The sequence below is a fragment of the Ahaetulla prasina genome, chromosome 2 (genome assembly GCF_028640845.1).
Source record: "Ahaetulla prasina isolate Xishuangbanna chromosome 2, ASM2864084v1, whole genome shotgun sequence".
Taxonomy (NCBI): Eukaryota; Metazoa; Chordata; class Lepidosauria; order Squamata; family Colubridae; genus Ahaetulla; species Ahaetulla prasina.
In genome coordinates, this window is record NC_080540.1 from 14523179 (window position 1) to 14543878 (window position 20700).

At 43.3% G+C, this 20700-nt stretch overlaps 1 protein-coding gene across 1 annotated transcript in view; it reads right to left on the minus strand.

Annotated features, from left to right (window-relative positions):
* LOC131193196 (von Willebrand factor A domain-containing protein 7-like) overlaps nucleotides 1-4523 on the minus strand; it is a 56875-nt gene extending 52352 nt beyond the window's left edge. Inside the window, exons 1-2 of the mRNA XM_058173141.1 lie at nucleotides 4228-4523; nucleotides 1093-1212 (exon numbers count right to left, since the gene is read on the minus strand). Of these exons, the coding sequence (XP_058029124.1) occupies nucleotides 1093-1212; nucleotides 4228-4465 (358 nt within the window). The 5' untranslated portion in view covers nucleotides 4466-4523. The remainder of the gene's footprint in view (nucleotides 1-1092; nucleotides 1213-4227) is intronic.
* Nucleotides 4524-20700: the final 16177 nt, after the last annotated feature.

Sequence of the window (20700 nt, forward strand, 5' to 3'; positions counted from 1 at the left end):
AAAGATGAAATGGAAGAAAGACAACCCCCGAACATGTTTGAATATATCAGGATAAAAATTGAATTAGTTAAAAAATAATAAAAGAGAATATATATTAGTGAAAATGGAGAAATTAGAACTTGAGGGCGAAAGAAGATGTGGTTTATCTAAATGAGCATAGAAATATTAAGACATGATTAAAAATATGGAAAAAGAATATTTTGGCAGAAATTGTAACTAAGTAAAATGTATTTGGATATGTTAAATTTTATGAAATAGGATATGGCCAATACGCTGTTCATAAACTATGTGTGTGCGTTTGTGTGTGTGTGTATTGGGGCGGGGGGGAATCAATAAAAAATTGTTTTTTTAAAAAAACACTCAAAGAGCTACACAGGTCCTAACTAGAAGCCCCTATTCAATTCTGGAGCCAACCAGAAGTCCGGTTCCCCCACCATAGAGTCTCCTCCTAGCACGGCATCCTTTTGCCTCTATCTGTCCTAACTGAAAGCCCTATCAATTGTGGAGTCGACCAGCAACAGGTAGCCGCAGCAGAGGGATAAAAGAGCCACATGCGGCTCCAGGGCCGCGGGTTGCTGACCCCTGAACTAGGATAAAAGCACGAACTGTAGCCCTTTAAACTGATTCAAATATGGCCAATAGTGAGGCGTGTTGGGAACTTTAGTTCAGCAATATCTGAAATTCCACAGGTTCCCCACCATTGCTGCAGGGATTGTAGAGAATTCATCAGTGGGATAAATGATTTCTGGTGAACGAATAATGGAATTGGCCAAAGCTATTCTTACTAATTAACCACTCATGCTCAACCATAACTCAACTGGAAACATGGCATAATTATCACATTTTATATTTCGTTTCCCTTTAATCCACTGATTGCAATCTCTCTCCATCCCAGGACCATAACCTGGACTTGAGTGCATTGCACATCTTTTTGGGTGGAGATTTTTTACTGGATCGGGCTAGAATGACTGCCTCTGTTAGAATCTTGACCTGTTTCCATTAAAAGCTGAATTTCTTCTAGTTCCTAATACCCTCCCTACCACTGAACATACCCCTCCTTCTAAGCAGCAACAACCATAAACCCCATCTTACTTTTGCTGATCTGTTCACAGTAGAAGTAGTAGTCGTTGTTGCCTTTAGATGATTCCACTAGATTATTTCCAGTGACAATTTCCTGGAGGGCTTTTATGAATCGGCTGGGAGAGACATCAGCTGTGTAAAAAAAAAAGTGGATCAGTTAAAATTATTGTCCTCAGTAGTAGTAGTAACAATAGTAGTATTCTTCTTGATCGTTCAATCTATCTGGCATATACAATATGCATTCTTTGAAAATCTATCAGTCATCTATCTATCTATCTATCATCTATAATCTATCTATCATCTAGCCCAATCGGACTTTTGAGTGCATGCGCTAAAATAAGCCTCCCCCTGAAAATATTTAAATGCAGAGCTGGAAATCAGGTAAGACGGCAAGAGGAGCCCCATCGTGTTCCACACGCCCCAAAATAATAAGACCTCCCCGAAAATAAGGCCAAGTGCTTATTTTGGGGTTCAAAAAAATATAAGACAGGGTTGGGCTCCAAATTTCCTTTGCTGAGCAAGGCAGTTGTTAAGTGAGTTTTGCTCCATTTTTTACAACCTTTCTTGGGCCACAGTTGTTAAGTGAAAGGATTTCCTGCTTTCTAGCGAATATAAATCACTCAGCACAGCTGATCGTCATAAATATTGGTTTGATATTTTTTTACTACTGGTTCGCCTGAACCAGTTGTTTTTATTACTACCGGTTCACCAAACCAGTGTGAACCGGTCGCATTTCATCCCCCCTTCTAGCCTCTGATTCTAAAGGCTCCAAGACAAGGGAATTTGCTTAAATTGAATGTGTGAGTGTGTTTGTGTGTATGAGAGACATAGACATGTGGCTTCTTGGTGCATTTTGGAGAAGCGTCAAGAGAAATGCTAATAGGGTTTGGGATTAAATTCCCAATGAAATTGGGTCTTCAGGGTTTGGAGAGATGAAGAACTTTCACCTGCAGGTTTCTAAAAATCTTATTAAAATGAATGTCTAGAGCAGGGATGTCCAAACTTGGCCCCTTGAAGAGTGGTGGACTTCAACTCCCAGAATTCCCCAGCCAGCAACTTGCTCATATTTATAGCTCATGCTGGCTGGGGAATTCTGGGAGTTGAAGTCCACCACTCTTCAAGGGGCCAGGTTTGGACACCCCTGGTCTAGAGGCAGCTCTTTAACTCATTAGTCCAGAGGGAGCAAAAAAGATAGTGTCCCAATGAGGTCTTAGCTATTTAGCTCAGGAATAACAGAATAACAGAGTTGAAAGGGACTTTGGAGGTCTTCTACTCCAACCCCCTGCTCAGGCAGGAAAACTGAGGATAGCAAAATCTGAGTGGAGGGCCTGGGAAAGATGTCAGAATAACAGAATAACACGTAGAAAGGACCTTGGGCGGGGGGGACCCTATACCATTTCAGAGAAATGGCTGTCCAATCTTTTCTTAAAAACGTCTAGTGATCGAGCACCCAGAACGTCTAGAGACAAGTAGTTCCACTGGTTAATTGTTCTCACTGTCAGGAAGTTTCTCCTTAGTTTTAGGTTGCTTCTCTCTTTGTTCAGTTTCCATCCATTGCTTCTTGTTTTGCTTTCTGCTGCTTTGGAAAATATATTGCCCCGCTTCTTTGTGGCATCCCCTCAAAAGCCTGTTTTATGACCTGCCTATCACACTCTTGGGCAAAGCATGTGAGCCATTTCCTCCTTTCAGTGGTCCATGAAAGTACATCTATACAGTATGTAGATGCAGATAACAAAGTCGAAAAAAGATGAACAACATTTTTTACAGAACTATAGATGTGTTGAGGCTTTTGAGGCGAGTGGGCGGGAGGTGAGGCAAGGCTGGGTGCAACTGGCACACAACAGCTGTGCAAAGGGTCTCCTAGCCAAAACTGCCACCTGCTCTTTGAGCAGGAGTTGCCATAAGAGATTCCCTGATGACATGAAGCAAAGTGTTCCAATATTTAAAGAGTTGACACAGAGAGGAAGGGGGACAACCTGTTTTCCAAAGCATCTGAAGGCCAGACAAGGAACAATGGATGGAAACTGATCAAAGAGAGATACAACCTAGAAATAAGGAGAAATTTTCTGATAGTGAGAACAATCAACCTGTGGAACAGAAGTTGTCTTCAGAAATTGTAGGAGCTTCATCCCTGGAGGCTTTCAGGAAGAGATTGGACTGCCATTTGTCAGAAATGGTGTAGGGTCTCCTGCTTGGGCGGGATGTTGGATTAGATGGCCTACAAGGTCATCCTTGTAGAGGAGACATGATAGCAGTGTTCCAATATCTCAGGGGTTGCCACAAAGAAGAGGGAGTCAAACTATTCTCCAAAGCACCTGAGGGTAGAACAAGAAGCAATGAGTGGAAACTAATCAAGGAGAGAAGCAACCTAGAACTAAGGAGAAATTTCCTGACAGTTAGAACAATTAATCAGTGGAACAACTTGCCTGCAGAAGCTGTAAATGCTCCAACACTGGAAATTTTTAAGAAAATGTTGGATAGCCATTTGTCTGAAATGGTGTAGGGTTTCCTGCCTGGGCAGGAGGTTGGACTAGAAGACCTCCAAGGTCCCTTCCAACTCTGATATTATTATTATAAGGTCCCTTCCAACTCTGTTATTCTGTATTATTTGCCACACCTCCACCTCTGGTCCAGGATCTTGGCTGATGCCACATCTGAAACCCAGTTGGGCATAGCTGTGAAAGGACTACCCACCTTCTAGATCTAGCCAGGTCTAAGGCTCAAGGTGATAACATTAAAAGATGTCTCCTGACATCCCGTTTCTGCTCCAGATGGCTGGGAAATATGGGAATTGGAGCCCAACTCATCCAATTCAACTCAGCTCGATACGGACAATGTTTGATTGTATGGAAGAAAGGGCTGAAAAGAGTCCAGAAGAACTATCTAGAATCTGTACAGATTGAGCAATATACCCCAATATTCCCACAGATGATGATTCTTTCATGGTCGGGAGGTGAGATGAAGCACAGCTAATCACAATTTAGCTTTCTGGAAAGAGTGGTGTTGGAGAAAGGTCAGGTTTGGGAAGAACAATGCATTTTAGTTGTTGGTATGACAAGGGGAGCCAGTATCGTAGAACCGAGGGCCAGGACACTGGGCTTTGGACCAAGACGAATCCTTTTGTTTTGGGCCCCAGAGCCAGCTCACCTTTGTAATAGGCCTTGAAGAGCCCTGTTGCATTCAATGGCTTCATGTTTTCTAGCTCTCCAGGAGCCGGGGCAGATTTTCCAGGAAGTGGGTTCCTCTCCATGTACCAGGCTACTGCCCGCAGCACCCCCAATTCCGTGATGTCAGCATCTGTGAAATCATTTAGATTCACCCTCGATTCAGGGTTGGGGCGAAATCCGCTCACAATCCCGGCGCAGAGGAGCAAGGAGAGCAGCATGCTTGGCAACAGAGCGGCCAGATGATGGAGGAGGAAAGGAGTGTCGCCTTGTCTCTCAGCTTCCTTTACTCTAGAACATGCCCTTCACTCTGCCGGTTAAATAGCTTGAGAGGCACTGGGGAAAACCCCAACCTCTTCAGCCTGTTTCCTCCTTCAGGTAGCTAAAGAATCCAGGAAAAGAAATTCACCCAGCCTTTCGTCACACTACACAGGGCCCAGATAAAGGGACATTAGCAATTGTGTCCACCGTCAAGGCTGTGTCTGAAATGAACACAGTTTCTAAGGAAACTGCTATGCCTCTAAAGCAGTGTTTTTCACACTTGGCAACTTTTAAGCCGAGCGGACTTCAGCTTCCAGGATTCCCAGCTTACAGTCAAGACTGTCCTGTTCCTCACAAAATTGGAGGGCAGTAGGTTAGCCTAGGGGCCAAAGAACAAGCTCGTTGAGGAGCTCAGGCGGCATGCAGAGATGGTGAGGACGCGTGTGGACTTTTCAGTCCCCAAGCTCTGCTGCACACACCGACAAACTGCCTCCCGTCCGTTGTCTCATGGTGCCAAGCTGGAAGTGACCCACCAAATTCAGCCTAGAACGTGCAACTCGGCAGGACGCTGAATGCAGCAACATGTGCTCCTATATCATTATGTATTTTTTCAAAAATTAAGTGGTCCTTCTTCTGAATCCTCCTTCTCCCTCTCCCTCTCCCTCTCCTTCTCCTTCTCCCTCTCCTTCTCCCTCTCCCTCTCCTTCTCCTTCTCCTTCCTCTCCCTCTCCTTCTCCTCCCTCTCCCTCTCCCTCTCCTTCTCCTTCTCCTTCTCCCTCTCCCTCTCCCTCTCCCTCTCCCTCTCCCTCTCCTTCTCCTTCTCCTTCTGCTTCTCCTTCTCCTTCTCCTTCTCCTTCTCCTTCTTCCTCTCCCTCTCCTTCTCCTCCCTCTCCTTCTCCTTCTTCTCCCTCTCCCTCTCCTTCTTCTCCCTCTCCTTCCTCTCCCTCTCCTTCTCCTCCCTCTCCTTCTCCCTCTCCCTCTCCCTCTCCTTCTCCTTCTCTTTCTCCCTCTCCCTCTCCTTCTCCATCTCCCTCTCCTTCTTCGTCTCCGTCTCCGTCTCCTTCTCCTTCTTGCCTGTTAGAGAAATGATTATAAGAGAGAAGGAGAACTCTTTCCTTGTTAGAACCACCAGTTATGAAATTCCCTCCTTGAAAGAGTCCAGTGGAGCCTGTATTAGTACTATTTCAATGGTAGGCGGAGATCCTTTTATTTTCTCGTTTTCATCCTATTTTAATTCATATTGCTCTAGATTTGCTGACCATCTTGCAGCTGTCTATTTTTATCCCTCCTTTTTATTTTTCATATACAAGTCAAGGCTGCGAACGTATCTACTAATCCTTCCTCGTATTTTCCCCCAAACAACATGCCTGTGAGGTGGCTTGGAATGAGGGAGAGGAACTGGTCCAAAGTTGCCCAGCTGGTTTTTCATGTAATCTTATATTTTATTTTATTACTTTATTATTTCATTTCATTTCTTTTCTTATTTTATTTTATTATTCTATGTTTTAAGTCGAACTAAATAGAATGATGGATAGGCAGACAGACATAAGTTTTATTGTAAACTAATCACAGATTTATTGGGTGATTTGGTGGTTTTTAAAAACTGTTGGAAGACCTTAAAAGACCAGGTTATGGACAGAGTGTGAGGGAGAACATCTAGCTCTGTGGTTGCTAAGATTCAACAATGATTTGATGGCACATAATCAATCAATTAAAACAAATAAAAATAAAATAACAGAAAGAGGGGCTATTGATGAGGGAATCTTGAGGGTTGAACTGAATGAGGCAGAAATTAGAGGATGATCCAGAAGTACAAAAATGTTGACACTTGGCCCAAGATGGCTTCAATGCTGGCACTCAACTCTAAATTTAATGCCGGGATCTCCAGTTTGGCTTCTGTAGGTATCAAGGTGCTTATGAAATGCTTCTCATCTCTCAACATTTGATTATTATTTTGTTTAAAAGAATTGGCTTAATTTTAAAGTAAAAAGGAAGCATCTTAATTACCAAATATGCCTCAGGTCATATACTGGCTCCATCAATATTATTTGCTCACTTGTTTATTTAATTAAAGGCAGAGAACAGCTGTGGCCCAGCGCTGTAAATATGTCCATTTGTTCTGAAAGAAAGAAAAGAAGAAGCCAGAAAAAAGGCAAAGAAAGATTGGGATTATATATTTTTCAGGCAAGGGTGTTTGCAGCATGTGGTAAAAAAATAAAATAAATCAAGATGGCGGCCATTATTATGCAATCAAAGCTCAGTATGCAGAAAACAGGAGAGCTACAATCCGAGCCTTGTGGCTTTTATGATTGACACTTTCTCTTGTTTTGACTGCAAGGCATACAAGATCATGAGAACATGGCATATAAAAGGGTTACTAGCGCATGTTCTGAAGTTATAAGCCAGTGTAGGGGGGAATTGCCCGCAATATACTTTTGGTCTAATGCAACCAGTTTCTTCATTATATTTCCTTCCTTGCCACCAATCATGTCAAAAACTGAGAAGATGCTTTAAAACAGGGGTCTCCAACCTTGGCAACTTTAAGCCTGGCGGATTTCAACGCCTTTGCTGGCTGGGGAATTCTGGGACTTGAAGTCCGACAGGCTTAAAGTTGCCAAGGTTGGAGACCCCTGCTTTAGAACAGAGGTGGGGAACGATGGCCCCTTTATAACTTGTGGACTTCAACTCCCAAAATTCCTGAGCCAGCGTGGCTAGCTCAGGAATTCTGGGAGTTGAAGTCCACAAATCATTAAAAGGGCCATTGTTCCCCACCCCTTCTTCTGAGGACTGGATCATCAAATTCAATAATCAAAATTCTCTGAGATCCAGGACAAACTTCAGATTTAGTTAGATTAGTTTTTATCAAGTTACTTGCAACAAGTCAGGTGCAAAATCAACTGAAGGAATGGAAAATAACCTGCAAGAGTGACTTGTGAACTGTTTTCACACCTCAGACTTGGTTTATTTTACTAAGCCGCTCTAAAATAAGAAAGTAAACCACCTTACTTTCTATCTCTCCCTTCTCCTTTCCTACTTCTAAATCTATTTACTTTTTCGTTCTGTTGGCTAAGTCGTTCCTAATTAGAGGCAGCTCCAGAATTGTAATTGCTGGTTTGATTAGATGTCATCTAGTGTCACTTTGTGTGAGATGGGTGGCCATATAAATTTGGCAAATAAATAAAGGATAAAATTGCATTTTTAAAAAGTCTGCAATTATCATCTCTCTTCCAGCCTTCTGTCTTCAAATGACTTGTGGTGACTCCAATTAAATAAGTTCAATTTTTGCTAAGGGTGTGGTGGACTTTAAACTGCAGTCTTTTTTGTTATTTCCCTGAACTTGATTAATAAAAAATAGTTCGAATAATGACAGTGAGGATGGGCAACCTCTGATCTTTCCAATGTACAATTTTCTCTTTTGATGCTAGCCAGGGGACTGTTAGCTTTAGTTTTCCTGAAATTTCTCAAGCTCCAGGGAAAATCAGTACCCTACGCAGGGAAGTTAAAAAAGATCATGGAGAAAGGCAATGGCAATTTATTAAATAATTACTTCATTTATTCAATTTACGTAACTGCCCATCTCACATATGTGTGGGTGGCTCAGAATTAAATAAAGCAACAAACACATGGAAATAAACAGCCAAAACAAATAAAATCATTAAAAGCCAATTAAAACAATGAAAACCATTAAACATAAAAACTTTTTCAATTAAAAAAAAATTCTTTTGCATTGTTCTCAAGTTTAGAGATGTATATCATACTGAAACTGTTCTGCAGTTTTTTCAAATTGTGTTCTGCAGAATCCGAGAATTCTCTTAAACTTGATGGAGATCACATTCTGCAGTCTGAAAACATTTGAAAATTCTGCCCTAAGATCAACTAGAACTGAATTCAGTTCAGAAGAGATGTTGTATTCAGCTGAGAATCGTGATAGATTAGCCAGGTAGAGAGCAGTGTAAGTACATTTTCTAAGTGTAAAGTAAATTAAGGCTGGTGCAAATCTGTGTAATCCCAAAACGTCTGATGGAAATCAGATTGGGGGAGGGGGTTTATTTATTTATTATATGCCATCAAATCATTAAAACTTAGCAATCACATTGATAGATTTTCTTCATGATAATCTGTCCCTAACCTTGTCTTTCATGTTTTCCAATAGATCATCCATCACCACTGTAACTGAGTCCGTTTACCTGGCTGTTGGGTAGTTGTCTTTTTTCTTCCACTTTTGCCAGCATCAGAGAGAGACCTTCTCTAGATAGCTGGGCAGTGGCGGGATTCAAATTTTTTTACTACTGGTTCAGTGGTGGGTTTCAATTTTTTTTAGTACCGGTTCTGTGGGTGTGGCTTGTTGGGCGTGGCTTGTTGGGCATGGCAGGGGAAGGATACTGTAAAATTTCCATTCCCTCCCCAATCCAGGGGAAGGTTACTGCAAAATCCCCATTTCCTCCTGATCAGCTGGGACTCAGGAGGCAGAGAATAGAAGAGGGCGGGGCCAGTCAGAAGTGGTATTTACCGGTTCTCCGAAGTACTCAAAATTTCCGCTATTGGTTCTCCAGAACTGGTCAGAACCTGCTGAAACCCACCTCTGGAGCTGAGTTTTTGTATTACGTGACTGAAGTAGGAAATTTGAGCCTGGTCATGTGTGCCTTGAGTGAGAATTCTGTGCTGATTTGTTTGATGGTTCATCTGTTTTTTTGCTTGGTTGTCTGTGGTAGCCTCAGAAGTCTTCTCCAAAACCAACGTTCAAAAGTGTCAATTCTCTTCAAAATCCAAATTTTGCTTCCGTGGAATATCACAGGGAATACCATGGGTTTCAGGATTCTGATATTTGTAGGTATAGATTCATCATGGCATTTGAATATCTCTCCCAAGGCTTTCATGCAGGAGTCAAATGCTACTGGTAGTGATAAAAACTACTGGTTCGGGTAAACCGGTAGTAAAAAAATGCTTTAAAAAGTAAAAAAGAGGTTCCGATTATCACAACTGTGCCACATGATCGTTGGAACCTTTTTTAAAAAAACTTTTTTAAAGCATTTTTATACTACCGGTTTGGTCGAATCGGTAGTAAAAAATGCTTCAAAAAGTTTTTTTTAAAGTTGGCCACGCCCACCGAGTCACATGACCCCACCACCAAGCCACACCCACCAAGCTATGCCCACAGAACTGGTAGTAAAAAATTTTTGCATTTCACCACAGCTTTCATGGCTGCTTATTCTATAGCATATTTCTTGATTGTTTGTCCCTTTTCTGTTGAAAGTTGAAAGAAAAATGGGAAGGATTAAGAAGTGAGTTTAATTTTTATGTATCTGCCAAGTGATATTCTTTCAGCCACTGATCAAGCATAAATAAGTTTTTCCTTCCTTCCTTCCTTCCTTCCTGCCTGCCTGCCTGCCTGCCTGCCTGCCTGCCTGCCTGCCTTTCAGGGGTGAAATGCTCCTGGATCGGACTGGATCGCATGATCTGTTAGCAATTGTGGCCGGTAGTTCGGCAATCCGGTAGCGATGGCGGAGCAAAGCTCCGCCTACCCGCCCGGGTGTCCTGGTTTTAACCAGGAAGTAATGTGTTTTTTATGGTCTGTATGCACAGAAGGTTTTGTGCATGTGTAGAAGGTCTGTGCACGCAGCGTCTGCACTTCTGAATCGGTAAGGAAGGTAAGTAGATTTCACCCCTGCTGACTTTGTCTGTGTCATGGCAGTGACTCTAAATCATGCTTTCCTTAAAGGTGAAAGTAAATGTTTCCCTCCCCAGATGAGTACCATCTCTGTTTCTTAGCCGAGGGAGTCAGTGTCATCCAAAGACATTTTCCTTGGTTATGTGGCCCGCATGACTATACGCCGAGGTGCATGCAATGCTGCTACCTTCCCACCAAAGTGGTACCTATTTATCTGCTCACATTTGCATGCTTTTGAACTGCTAGGTGGGCAGCAGATGGTTTCCTTAAACAGGGTTTATTCCTTAAGTTATAAATGGCTGGTTAGATGTGACATAGTAAGCTAAAATATAGGCAAAACACAGTATGGTTTAGCACATTGTATGAACTGAAACTGATTTTTTTCCCTCTGAATTTTTTGTTAAAGAATTTACAGAGTTGCTCAGCAGTTCAACCAGATAACCTTTCATGAGAAGGAAGTTGGCAGATTAATGCTTTTCAAATTTAATACTGCAATTTTTTGGGATCTGGATGAGCCAATGAAGATTTGTAAGCAAATGAGGCAAGTTTTCACATTCCAAGACAAAGTTCTTTTATTCTTCCACCGATATCCTTTGGTATGGAAACAATATTGGTTTGATTTCACATAATTTGGAGATCCTACTGTAAGTGAATTTGCTTCTTGTTTGGGTGCTATTAGTTTAGGTAGACTTAATTTGAACCTGGACTCAGACTGGGAGCTGATTTTTGTCTGGGAGCAGTAATGAGGAAGTGTTTCTCAAATTCCGAGAAACACATAGTTCACAAAACTCATGTTGCAAGATATAATCTTTTCAAGCGGTCAGTTGCAAGGAACACTGGAATAATAAAGCAAAATATGTCTACTGGGCCACTCTCTTGAGACCCACTCCCTGTGTACCTGGTTTTTAAAAAAATTACTGTAGCACTAGTGTCTAGTACCGTTAGTGTCTAGTGTTTTTTAAACTTGGCAATCCAAAATTATTTAAAGAATTGAAGCAAAGCTTCTGGAATTTCTAGAAGTTGAGACCCACGTATCTTAAAGTTGCCAAGATTGACAACCATTTGTCTAGCACCATGATGGCGAACCTATGGCACGTGTAGTCATATTGGTGGGCACGTGAGCTCAGCTCTGACATGCATGTCCGCACCAGCCAGCTGATTTTCGGGCCTTCTGGGCCCATCTGCAATAGGGAAACAGGCTGCTTCCTACCTTCGGAGGGCCTGGCGTGGGTGGGGAAGGCCCATTTTTCCTCTCCTCAGATTCCAGAACCTTTCTAGAAGGCTGGGGAGGGTGAAAACTACCTTCTCCAATGCCCCCCGGAGGCATCATATTGATTTTCAGGAAAGTCTCTCAAATGTCTCCCTAGGACAGGGGTCTCCAACCTTGGCCACGTTAAGACTTGTGGACTTCAACTCCCAGAGTCCCTTGGCCAGCAAAGCTGACTGAGGAACTCTGGGAGTTGAAGTCCACAAGTCTTAACGTGGCCAAGGTTGGAGACCCCTGCCCTAGGATGAGAAGGAATCTCCTGTAGGATGAGTCTGCCATCTGATAAATGGGTATTTTGTGACTGGCCAAGCATGACATAGCCACTAATCTAGTCTTTTGATTAGGCAAGTCTTCTGGTGTCGCCATTTTGTAAATGTGACAATGTAGAGAGCCATAGAAACGACCTTGGAGAAAATATGTAGAAACCAGGACCAAAGTCTGTGCTAAGCTCAGGAAACAGAAAATTCTGGAAAGGAGCTCAAGCTGAATCCACACTAATTGATTGGGAAAGAAGAGAGCGGGGAGGGAAAATGCAGTCAGGACTCATGATTCTGTTACTAAACCTCTAAAATAGAGTTCCACTCAAACTGGTGGAGTCTGTTTTCAGACCTGGCCTACCTTGAAGATTGACATCAGTCTTGACAGCTTAAGTTTCCCATCCTTCCTTCTCATACCCATGAATTAGGATGGATCCACTCTTAAATCTTTCTCCTGTACTTTGTTTCCCAGACTTAACTCATATTTTTGTTCTTGCAGCCATTTCTGCACATTTTCTCTAAAGTCTATGGAGATTCTCAGTCATCCAGGTCAGGGGTCTCCAACCTGGGTCCCTTTAAGACTTGTGGACTTCAACTCCCAGAGTCCCACTTTGCTGGCTGAGGGACTCTGGGAGTTGAAATCCCCAAGTCTTAAAGGGACCAAGGTTGGAGACCCCTGATCCAGGTCATGGTTGCCCCAAAGGTGCTTTTTCAAAAGGCAACTGGACTTTCTTGCCTTGAAGATGTTACCATTCTCATCCAAGAAGCTTCTTCACTTCTGACTGAACAGTAGCAAAAGGAAGGATTTGGAGGGCTCATATAAATCTCCAAATGGCCTCAATGACTCTCAGAGAGAGTGCTAATGACCAGATGACCGCAAGGAATATAAATCCTTCTATTTTCCACCATTCATTCAGAACCGATGAAACTTCTTGGATGAGAAGCAAAACGTCTTCAAGTAAAAACAAGGAACTCCTTTTGAAAAAAGTCATTTTTGTCCTCTGAAAATTCCAAATAGACTCCTAATCTTGATAATGGCAATGATGTAAAAGTTGCCTATCTCTGGTTTCAAGTCACCTTGGACTAAAAGGAGTGGTAAATCATTTCCTAATGTAACCAGGAAAACTGCATGGTTACCCTCACCAGGAGTCTAAGCATCTTCAGCAAACATCCACTGATGTCAAGATGAACTCACATGGGTAGTGATGTCATGATACTAACTAATCCCCCACTTACCTACAGTATTTGTGCCCTGATGTCTGATGCGTATACCTGGATTTCCATGTTGTTTTTTCCAATGGACATCCATAAGCATGAGGTTGAGGTCAGGTCAATGACTATTGTATTTTTCTGCAGAAAGTCATCTATTCAACCTCTCCCTTGTGGAGGATAGTTATCAAGAAAGTTCTGCTATTTACTTTTCCATTTTTATATGTCCATATCCTTTTTACTAAGCACACAAAAAGGTGGATTGATATGTTACCTTTGGGATTAAGCTGTTTGCTTGTTGATTTTTTGTTGCATGTTAACTGTAAACATTGTTCCAGGCTGTGGACATAGCGCATGGACAACCTGAATAAGATTTGTCATCATTTCAGATTAAGTGTGCTTCTTAGTTCAAAAGCTGCAGTGTGGCAACTTTCGCCTTTGGGTGACAAGGTTCTTTAGTAAGAATGGGAAAGTTGCCCCACCACTAATCTTTTAACCATGTTTTATAATAACACAAGTCTGTCTTCTCCCAGTAGCGTGGACATTAAGTGTTTTCCTGGCAACTCTTCAGAACTGATTTGCTATCAACTTCTTCCGGGTATTTCTCAATGTCTCAATTTAACCTGAGCTCCAGGATTTTCCTTCGAAGTACTGGCCAGACTCAACTGTCTTTTCTTTTTTTTTTTAGATTCCCCCCCCCCCCAATATAACGGTATGTGGAAACAATTTGGGGGGAGAGGAGGAAGAGCTACAGACTAGCAAGCATCATGCAAAAGGATCAACCCACAAAAGCAGAAGGGACCCTCTCTAGTTTTCTGGAGTGTAGAAAGAAAGGAGGGTCGAATGACTTTCAGACTTGGAAGATTTTGTTAATGTTAACATACAATAAAGACAGAGCTAGCATTCTTCGCTGTGCTTGTTGTCTGGATTACCTCAAATTATGACATCATTATGAAAGATGAGAGCAATAAAGAAGATTAGGGGACTGGAGGCTAAAACATATGAAGAACTATTATAATATAATAATAATAACAATAGAGTTGGAAGGGACCTTGGAGGCTTTCTAGTCCAACCCCCTGCCCAGGCAGAAAAACCTACACCACTTCAGACAAATGGTTATCCAACATCTTCTTAAAAACTTCCAGTGTTGGAGCATTCACAACTTCTGGAGGCAAGTTGTTCCACTGATTAATTGTTCTAACTGTCAGGAAATTTCTCCTTAGTTCTAAGTTGTATCTCTCCTTGATTAGTTTCCACCCATTGCTTCTTGTCCTGCCTTCAGGTGCTTTGGAGAATAGCTTGACTCCTTCTTCTTTGTGGCACCCCCTGAGATATTGGAACACTGCTATCATGTCTGCTTTTCAATAAACTAGACATACCAAGTTCCTGCAACCGTTCTTCATATGTTTTAGCCTCCAGTCCCCTAATGATCTTTGTTGCTCTTCTCTGCACTCTTTCTAGAGTCTCAAGATCTTTTTTACATCGTGGTGACCAAAGCTGGAATACAGGTTGTGCTTAGCTTATGACCACAAGGGAGTCCAAAATTTCTCTTGCTAAGCGAGAATGCAATGTTGCATTCAATTGAATGCAAAAACAGCAACTGTTGCTGGATTTGGGTATGGCTAGTCTAGAGGAAAGAAGGACTAGGGGGGATATGATAGCAGTCTTCCAATATCTAAGGGGTTGCCAAAGCACCTGAGGGTAGAACAAAAAGCAATGGATGGAAACTAATCAAGGAGCGAAGCAACCTAGAACTAAGGAGAAACTCCCTAACAGCGAGAACAATTAATCAATGGAATAAATTGCCTCAAGATATTGTGGGTGCTCAAACACTGGAGGTTTTTAAGAAGAATTTGAATAATCATTCCACCAATTGCTGGGGAATTTTGGGAGTTGAAGTCCGCACATCTTCAAATTGCCAAGTGTTATGACCAAGGCCAAGTAGTGATTATTAAACACAATTCAGTCCTCAACAAACTTATTTTATTAAAACAGCTGAGAATGAATTCATTCTCAGCTTAGTCCAAAACAAAATTCTTAATAATCAGTCCGTTGGCCTTATCACCAACCTTTGATGTCTTTGGCAACCTGCCAAAGGCTTTTCTTCATAAAACCCCCACAAAGTTCAAGAGACGCTGACAAGAAGCACGGGAATCAATTTGCTTTTCTACAAAGAATCCAACGGCTCGTTGCTGCTCTTTTAAGCCTTATGGGAGTGGCCAATCATCTTCTGGCCTTACTCCCGAGTCATCTGTTTTGCTTTAGCTGCTCTGGCCTTCTGGCAGCTCTTTGCATGCGTGCACTAGGAAGAGGCTCCTCCTGTTCCTCTACCTCTCTGCTGTCAGCCTCTGGAGGCTCCGGAGTCTGCACATCGCTCCCAAATGGCCCTAGCCGCATCTCTGCCTCCGACGCAGAGCCCTTGTTTAGGCCTTTCCCTGCCTCCAGGACTGGCCCATTGTCCTCCCCCGCCTCCTCACTGTCTGATTCCATTGCCAGGTCCGCGGGCTGCTGACGGACCACAACACCAAGGCTGGAAAACACTGCTCTAACATAAAGTGGCATGTAGGAGCAGAACAGATCCCAGATCCTGATTATATCACCAACTGCATCATCAGTGAAGTGTCCTCCATCAAGTCAAAACTAAATGTGTCAAGAGAAGAAAGGAAACATTAGTTTGAGAACTGGAAGAGTTAAATATAATTTTATGCTGGCTCAGCTATGGGTTGGGAATGAGAGAAAAGCAATGGCTTGGGACCAGGTTATCTGAGGGACCATCTCTTGCCAGCCACATCTACCTGATCCATCAGAGTGGGGAAGCAGGGAATGTTGTGGGTTCCATCCCCAAAGGAGATACACCTGGTGGGACCCGGGAGAAGGGCCTTCTCTCTTTTTTGGACAACCAGCCTTGTAGACCTTGGTTTATATTTGTTCTCTCTAATTGTGGGCTATGAATGTTCAATGACCAAGAATTGTTTAACATAGGAAGGTTATGCATTATGCACATTAATGTGCGTAACAAGGATTTTGTTCTGGGGAACTTTAAAAAAAAACCATGTTAGGCATATTTTAACAGAATAACAGAGTTAGAAAGGAACTTTTTTTTGTTTTGTTTACATTTATATCCTGCCCTTCTCCGAAGACTCAGGGCGGCTTACAGTGTATAAGGCAATAGTCTCATTCTATTTGTATATATATATATATATTTACAAAGTCAACTTATTGCCCCCCCAACAATCTGGGTCCTCATTTTACCTACCTTATAAAGGATGGAAGGCTGAGTCGACCTTGGGCCGGGCTTGAACCTGCAGTAATTGCAGGCTGCTGTGTTCTAATAACAGGCTTCTTAACAGCTTGAGCTATCATGGCCCCTACTTGGAGATCTTCTACTTCAACCAGGGGTGGGCTTCAAAAATTTTAGCAAGGGGTTCTCTGCCCAGTTGCTGGGTGGGCGTGGCCGTGGCGGGTGTGGCCTAGTCAGCCTCCTGCACCACAGCGAGGTTTATGTGTGTGTTTTTTTGCCCTCCCTGGGCTCTGGAGGCTCTCAGAGCGTGAAAATGGCCTCCTCAAGCTCCGGAGACCCTCTGGAGGCTGGAAATGGGTCCGTTTCCAGCCTTCCCAAACTTCCGATAGGTCCGTTTTTCACCCTTCCCAAGCCTCCACGCGCACCCTGCACTTACCTGCATCCAAAACAGGCCACGTGGGGACTTCTGGGAGGTGAGGGGCCAGCCAAGAGTGGGATTTGGAGGTTCTTCGAACTGCACTGAATCTTAGCTAGAGGTTTTGGAAGGCTGTTATCATGTCACCCCAGTCCTATTTTTCATTACACTAGACCAGGGGTGTCAAACTCACATCGTCATGGCGACGTCACATGACATATCGGGACTTTCCCTCCTCCTTTCCTAAACCAGGTGTGTCCGTGACCAGCGCATGATGCATCCGGCTCATGGGCTAGGAGTTTGACAGCCCTGCACTAGACAATTCCTGTAACTGTTCTTAAACTATAACCGTCTTAAGGCTATACTACTATCACAAAATGCTGGGAAAATCCTCTTCCAATTTTATGGAGTGCTGTCATGTTAGGGGGGGATCAAGAACCACACAGATAGTCAAGGGAACTATAATTTGCCCACCCCTTACTTTAACGGGATGCGGTGGCTCAGTGGTTAAGACGTTGAGCTTGTCGATCGAAAGGTTGGCAGTTCAGCGGTTCGAATCCCTAGTGCTGCGTAACGGGGTGAGCTCCCGTTACTTGTCCCAGTTTCTGCCAACCTAGCAGTTCGAAAGCAGGTAAAAAATGCAAGTAGAAAAATAGGGACCACTTTGGTGGGAAGGTAACAGCGTTCCGTGCGCCTCTGGCATTGAGTCATGCTGGCCACATGACCACGAAGACATATTTGGACAGCGCTGGCTCTTCGGCTTAGAAACAGAGATGAGCACCGTCCCCTAGAGTGAGGAATGACTAGCACATATGTGTGAGGGGAACCTTTACCTTTACCTACCCTAATTTTTGCTTATGATTTCCTTCACTTGAAATTGAAATATAGGTGAAAGCCTGGGACTTTATATAGTGGACAATGAGCCCACTACAAAGAAGTAGGCTCACATTTTAAAATGCACCCACCTTTTTATTCAACAGTCAAACTAAATCTCGTGACCTTATGCCATTTTTTGGTACCAATTTTTCATGAGAGCCCCACTTTCTGGAATACTCAACGACGATTGCTTTAAGTCTGTGAAGTAATGTACTTAACCAAATACACAGAAGGGCCACAAGTAGCAGAGCAAATACCATGATTTTTTTTAAAAAAAACAAACAAACTGAAAAGCTCAATCTGCTCAACCCAACAAAAGGATACGGTTTTTAGCACACCAGGAAACAGGAAAAAAAAGTAGTTGCTAAGAGTGCATATTAAAGAAGAAATAAGGACCCATAAGGAAGTTAAACATATTAAGAAAATTCACTGAGGTACCTGCAGAACAAAGAGGTGTCTGAAATCTGCTATACTGCGATTAAAAAAAAAGTAATAAGCAGCTACAGTGGTTTCAATGACCTGAAGTGGGAATGTCATGAGATTTAAGATGCTTAAAAGTGACACGTGTGACTTTCTGCACAAAAGTTCCTTTGTTTCCTAAGACTTAGGAACTTGAACAAAACTGTCTTCCTGTGAAGCCAGATAATGGGCTGACGTCACAGGAAGACATCTGAGAATATGCCTTTTGTGATCTGGAGAACTTGCTGAGATCTTGTTCCTGTCTCCCTATGATTTTTTTTGAGGAGGTTATTTCCATCAAAAGCAGAAGCCATTCCTAGATCACAGAACCCGTACCTGAGACCAGGAAGTTAGTTTGGGAAGTGACTAGCAAGATACAGGAGACACACAATTCCATTTTGCCAGCATCTCATTATCTTCTTCCCAATATTTTGGTGTCTGTATGGATAGCATCTCTCTGCTCAACAGGAGAGCTGGCTCTCCATAATTCTGCTGGGACAGCCAGGAAAGAAAAGGTGCAAGAGGGCCAACGAGATTGTAGAGAGTAAAGGAGGTGACACATATGAAAGACAGGAATCCACGGAGCAGTTAGTTGTCATCTTCATATTTATGGCTTCCCTGCAGTCGTTCCACTTATCTAGCTTTCTGTGACTGCTTGGGAGTGTTGTGTAGGCAGAGAACTAAGTGCTGTACCCTTTGTGAAATCCTGAAAGCCGGAAGCAAAGTGTCGTGTCCCACTCCTTCGCTGATGGCCGGGTCAGGGAAATCCGAATCAGGCGTGCCTCTGCAGCTCTGCCAAAGTCCTAGCAAAGTTCTCAAGACAGGCAGGAGACCAGAAAGTGACTTCAGCAAGATAAGGTAGACTTTGCCTGACTCAGAGAATGCCAGAAAGCAGATCCTTTATATAGGCCATGGGGTGTGGCTCCATGACTCAGCACTTATCCAGGCCTGCCCCTCCCTTCCTTCTGTTGACGCCGCCTATCAATTCTCCTGAGAGGGTCACTCCAGTCTGTAGCTGTTGGTAATTGACCTTCCTCAGGCTCACATGCTGTGGGGGAGGGGGAGGGGTCTAGTTGCTCCGTTTGCCTGGGCATGGAGCCAGGGCTGGGGGCTGGAGGCATGTCTTCTTCCTCGGCCTGTCTGGGCATGGAGCCAGGACTGGGGCCAGGAGGCATGCTAGGACATTCCTCAGCGTTCGGAAGCAGATAAAACGGGCCCGGCTGCGGGAAAAGCGGACGAGGCACAACACTAAGCTGCGACTGAATAGTATCAATTTTATTTAAAGATGTTTTAAATAAAGCAGTTAAACATGCACTGGTTGCCGGTGGTTTTCCGGGTGCGCTTCAAGGTGTTGGTTATCACCTTTAAAGCGCTCCATGGCATTGGACAGGGATATTTACGGGACCGCCTGCTGCTGCCAGTTACCTCCCATTTTCCGGTACGTCCAGTGTGCGCTCACAGGGAAGGCCTTCTTAGGGTGCCGTCGGCTAGCCAATGTCGGCTGGTGCCCCCAGGGGAAGAGTGTTCTCTGTGGGGGCCCCGGCTCTATGGAATGAGCTGCCGGTGGGACTCCGTCTCCTCCCTGATCTCCGGACCTTTAAACGCGAGCTCAAGGCTTTCTTTTTTCACCAAGTGGGGCTGGCCTGATTGATTTTAATATGGGGGGTTTTAGTGGGTTTTTAATAGGGTTTTAGCTTTTGGAAAATTTTAGCTAATATTTTAAGCATACAGCGGTTGAATCAGATTTTTAAACTTGTTATAGTATTTTAATTTGTTTAGGATTTCTGTTGTTTTATTGGCTGTACACCGCCCTGAGTCTTCGGAGAAGGGTGGTATAAAAATATGAATAAATAAATAAATAAATAAATAAATAATAAATGCTGAGTTTGTCTGCTGGAAAGCTGACAGCTCGGGTTCGAGACCTTGCATGACTGGGTGAGCTCTTGTTACTTGCCACAGCTCTTGTCAACCTAGCAGTTCTAAAGCATGCAAATGCGAGCAGGTAAATAGGTACCACTTCAATGGAAAGATAACAGTATTCTGTGTGCCTTGGCATATTTATTTATTTATTTATTTATTTATTTAATTTATATTGCTGCCTATTTGTCCAACTTAAGGCAGCTTATAGAATATAAAAACCATATTTAAAACAATAAAACTAATTAAAAAATCAAATAAATTAATATAACAATAATATCATAATAAAATCACCCCCCCCCGCCTCAACAGCAGCAGATCACATGAGCCATTTAATGGACTCCATCCCACTCTGGGTTCCCCAGGCCCTCTGGCAGAACCAGGTCTTCAGAACCTTCCGGAAGGTTGCTAGAGTGGGGGCCATTCTAATCGCTGGGGGAATGAAATTTTAGAGAGAGGGAGCCACCATAGCGAAGGCCCTTCTTCTGGGTCCCACCAGGTGTATCTCCCTCAGGGATGGGACCCTGCATTCCCTGCCTCGCTATTCTGATGAGTCAGGTAGATGTGACCGGCAAGAGCTGGTCCCTCAGATAACCTGGTCTCAAGCCATGAAGGGCTTTAAAGCACCTTGAATTGCACCCGGAAGCAAATTGGAAACCAATGCAGCTCCCGCAGGAGAGGTGATACATGTGCACACCGGGGTCTGCACAAAACCATGTGGGCTGCTTCATTTTGCACCAACTGGAGCTTCCGGATGCTCTTCAAGGGCAGCCCCATGTAGAGCGAGTTGCAATAGTCAAGATGGGAAGTGACTAGGGCATGAGTGACTGTGAGTAGGGATTGTTGGTCCAGGAAATATAGCCGTGCTGACTACATGACTACCGAA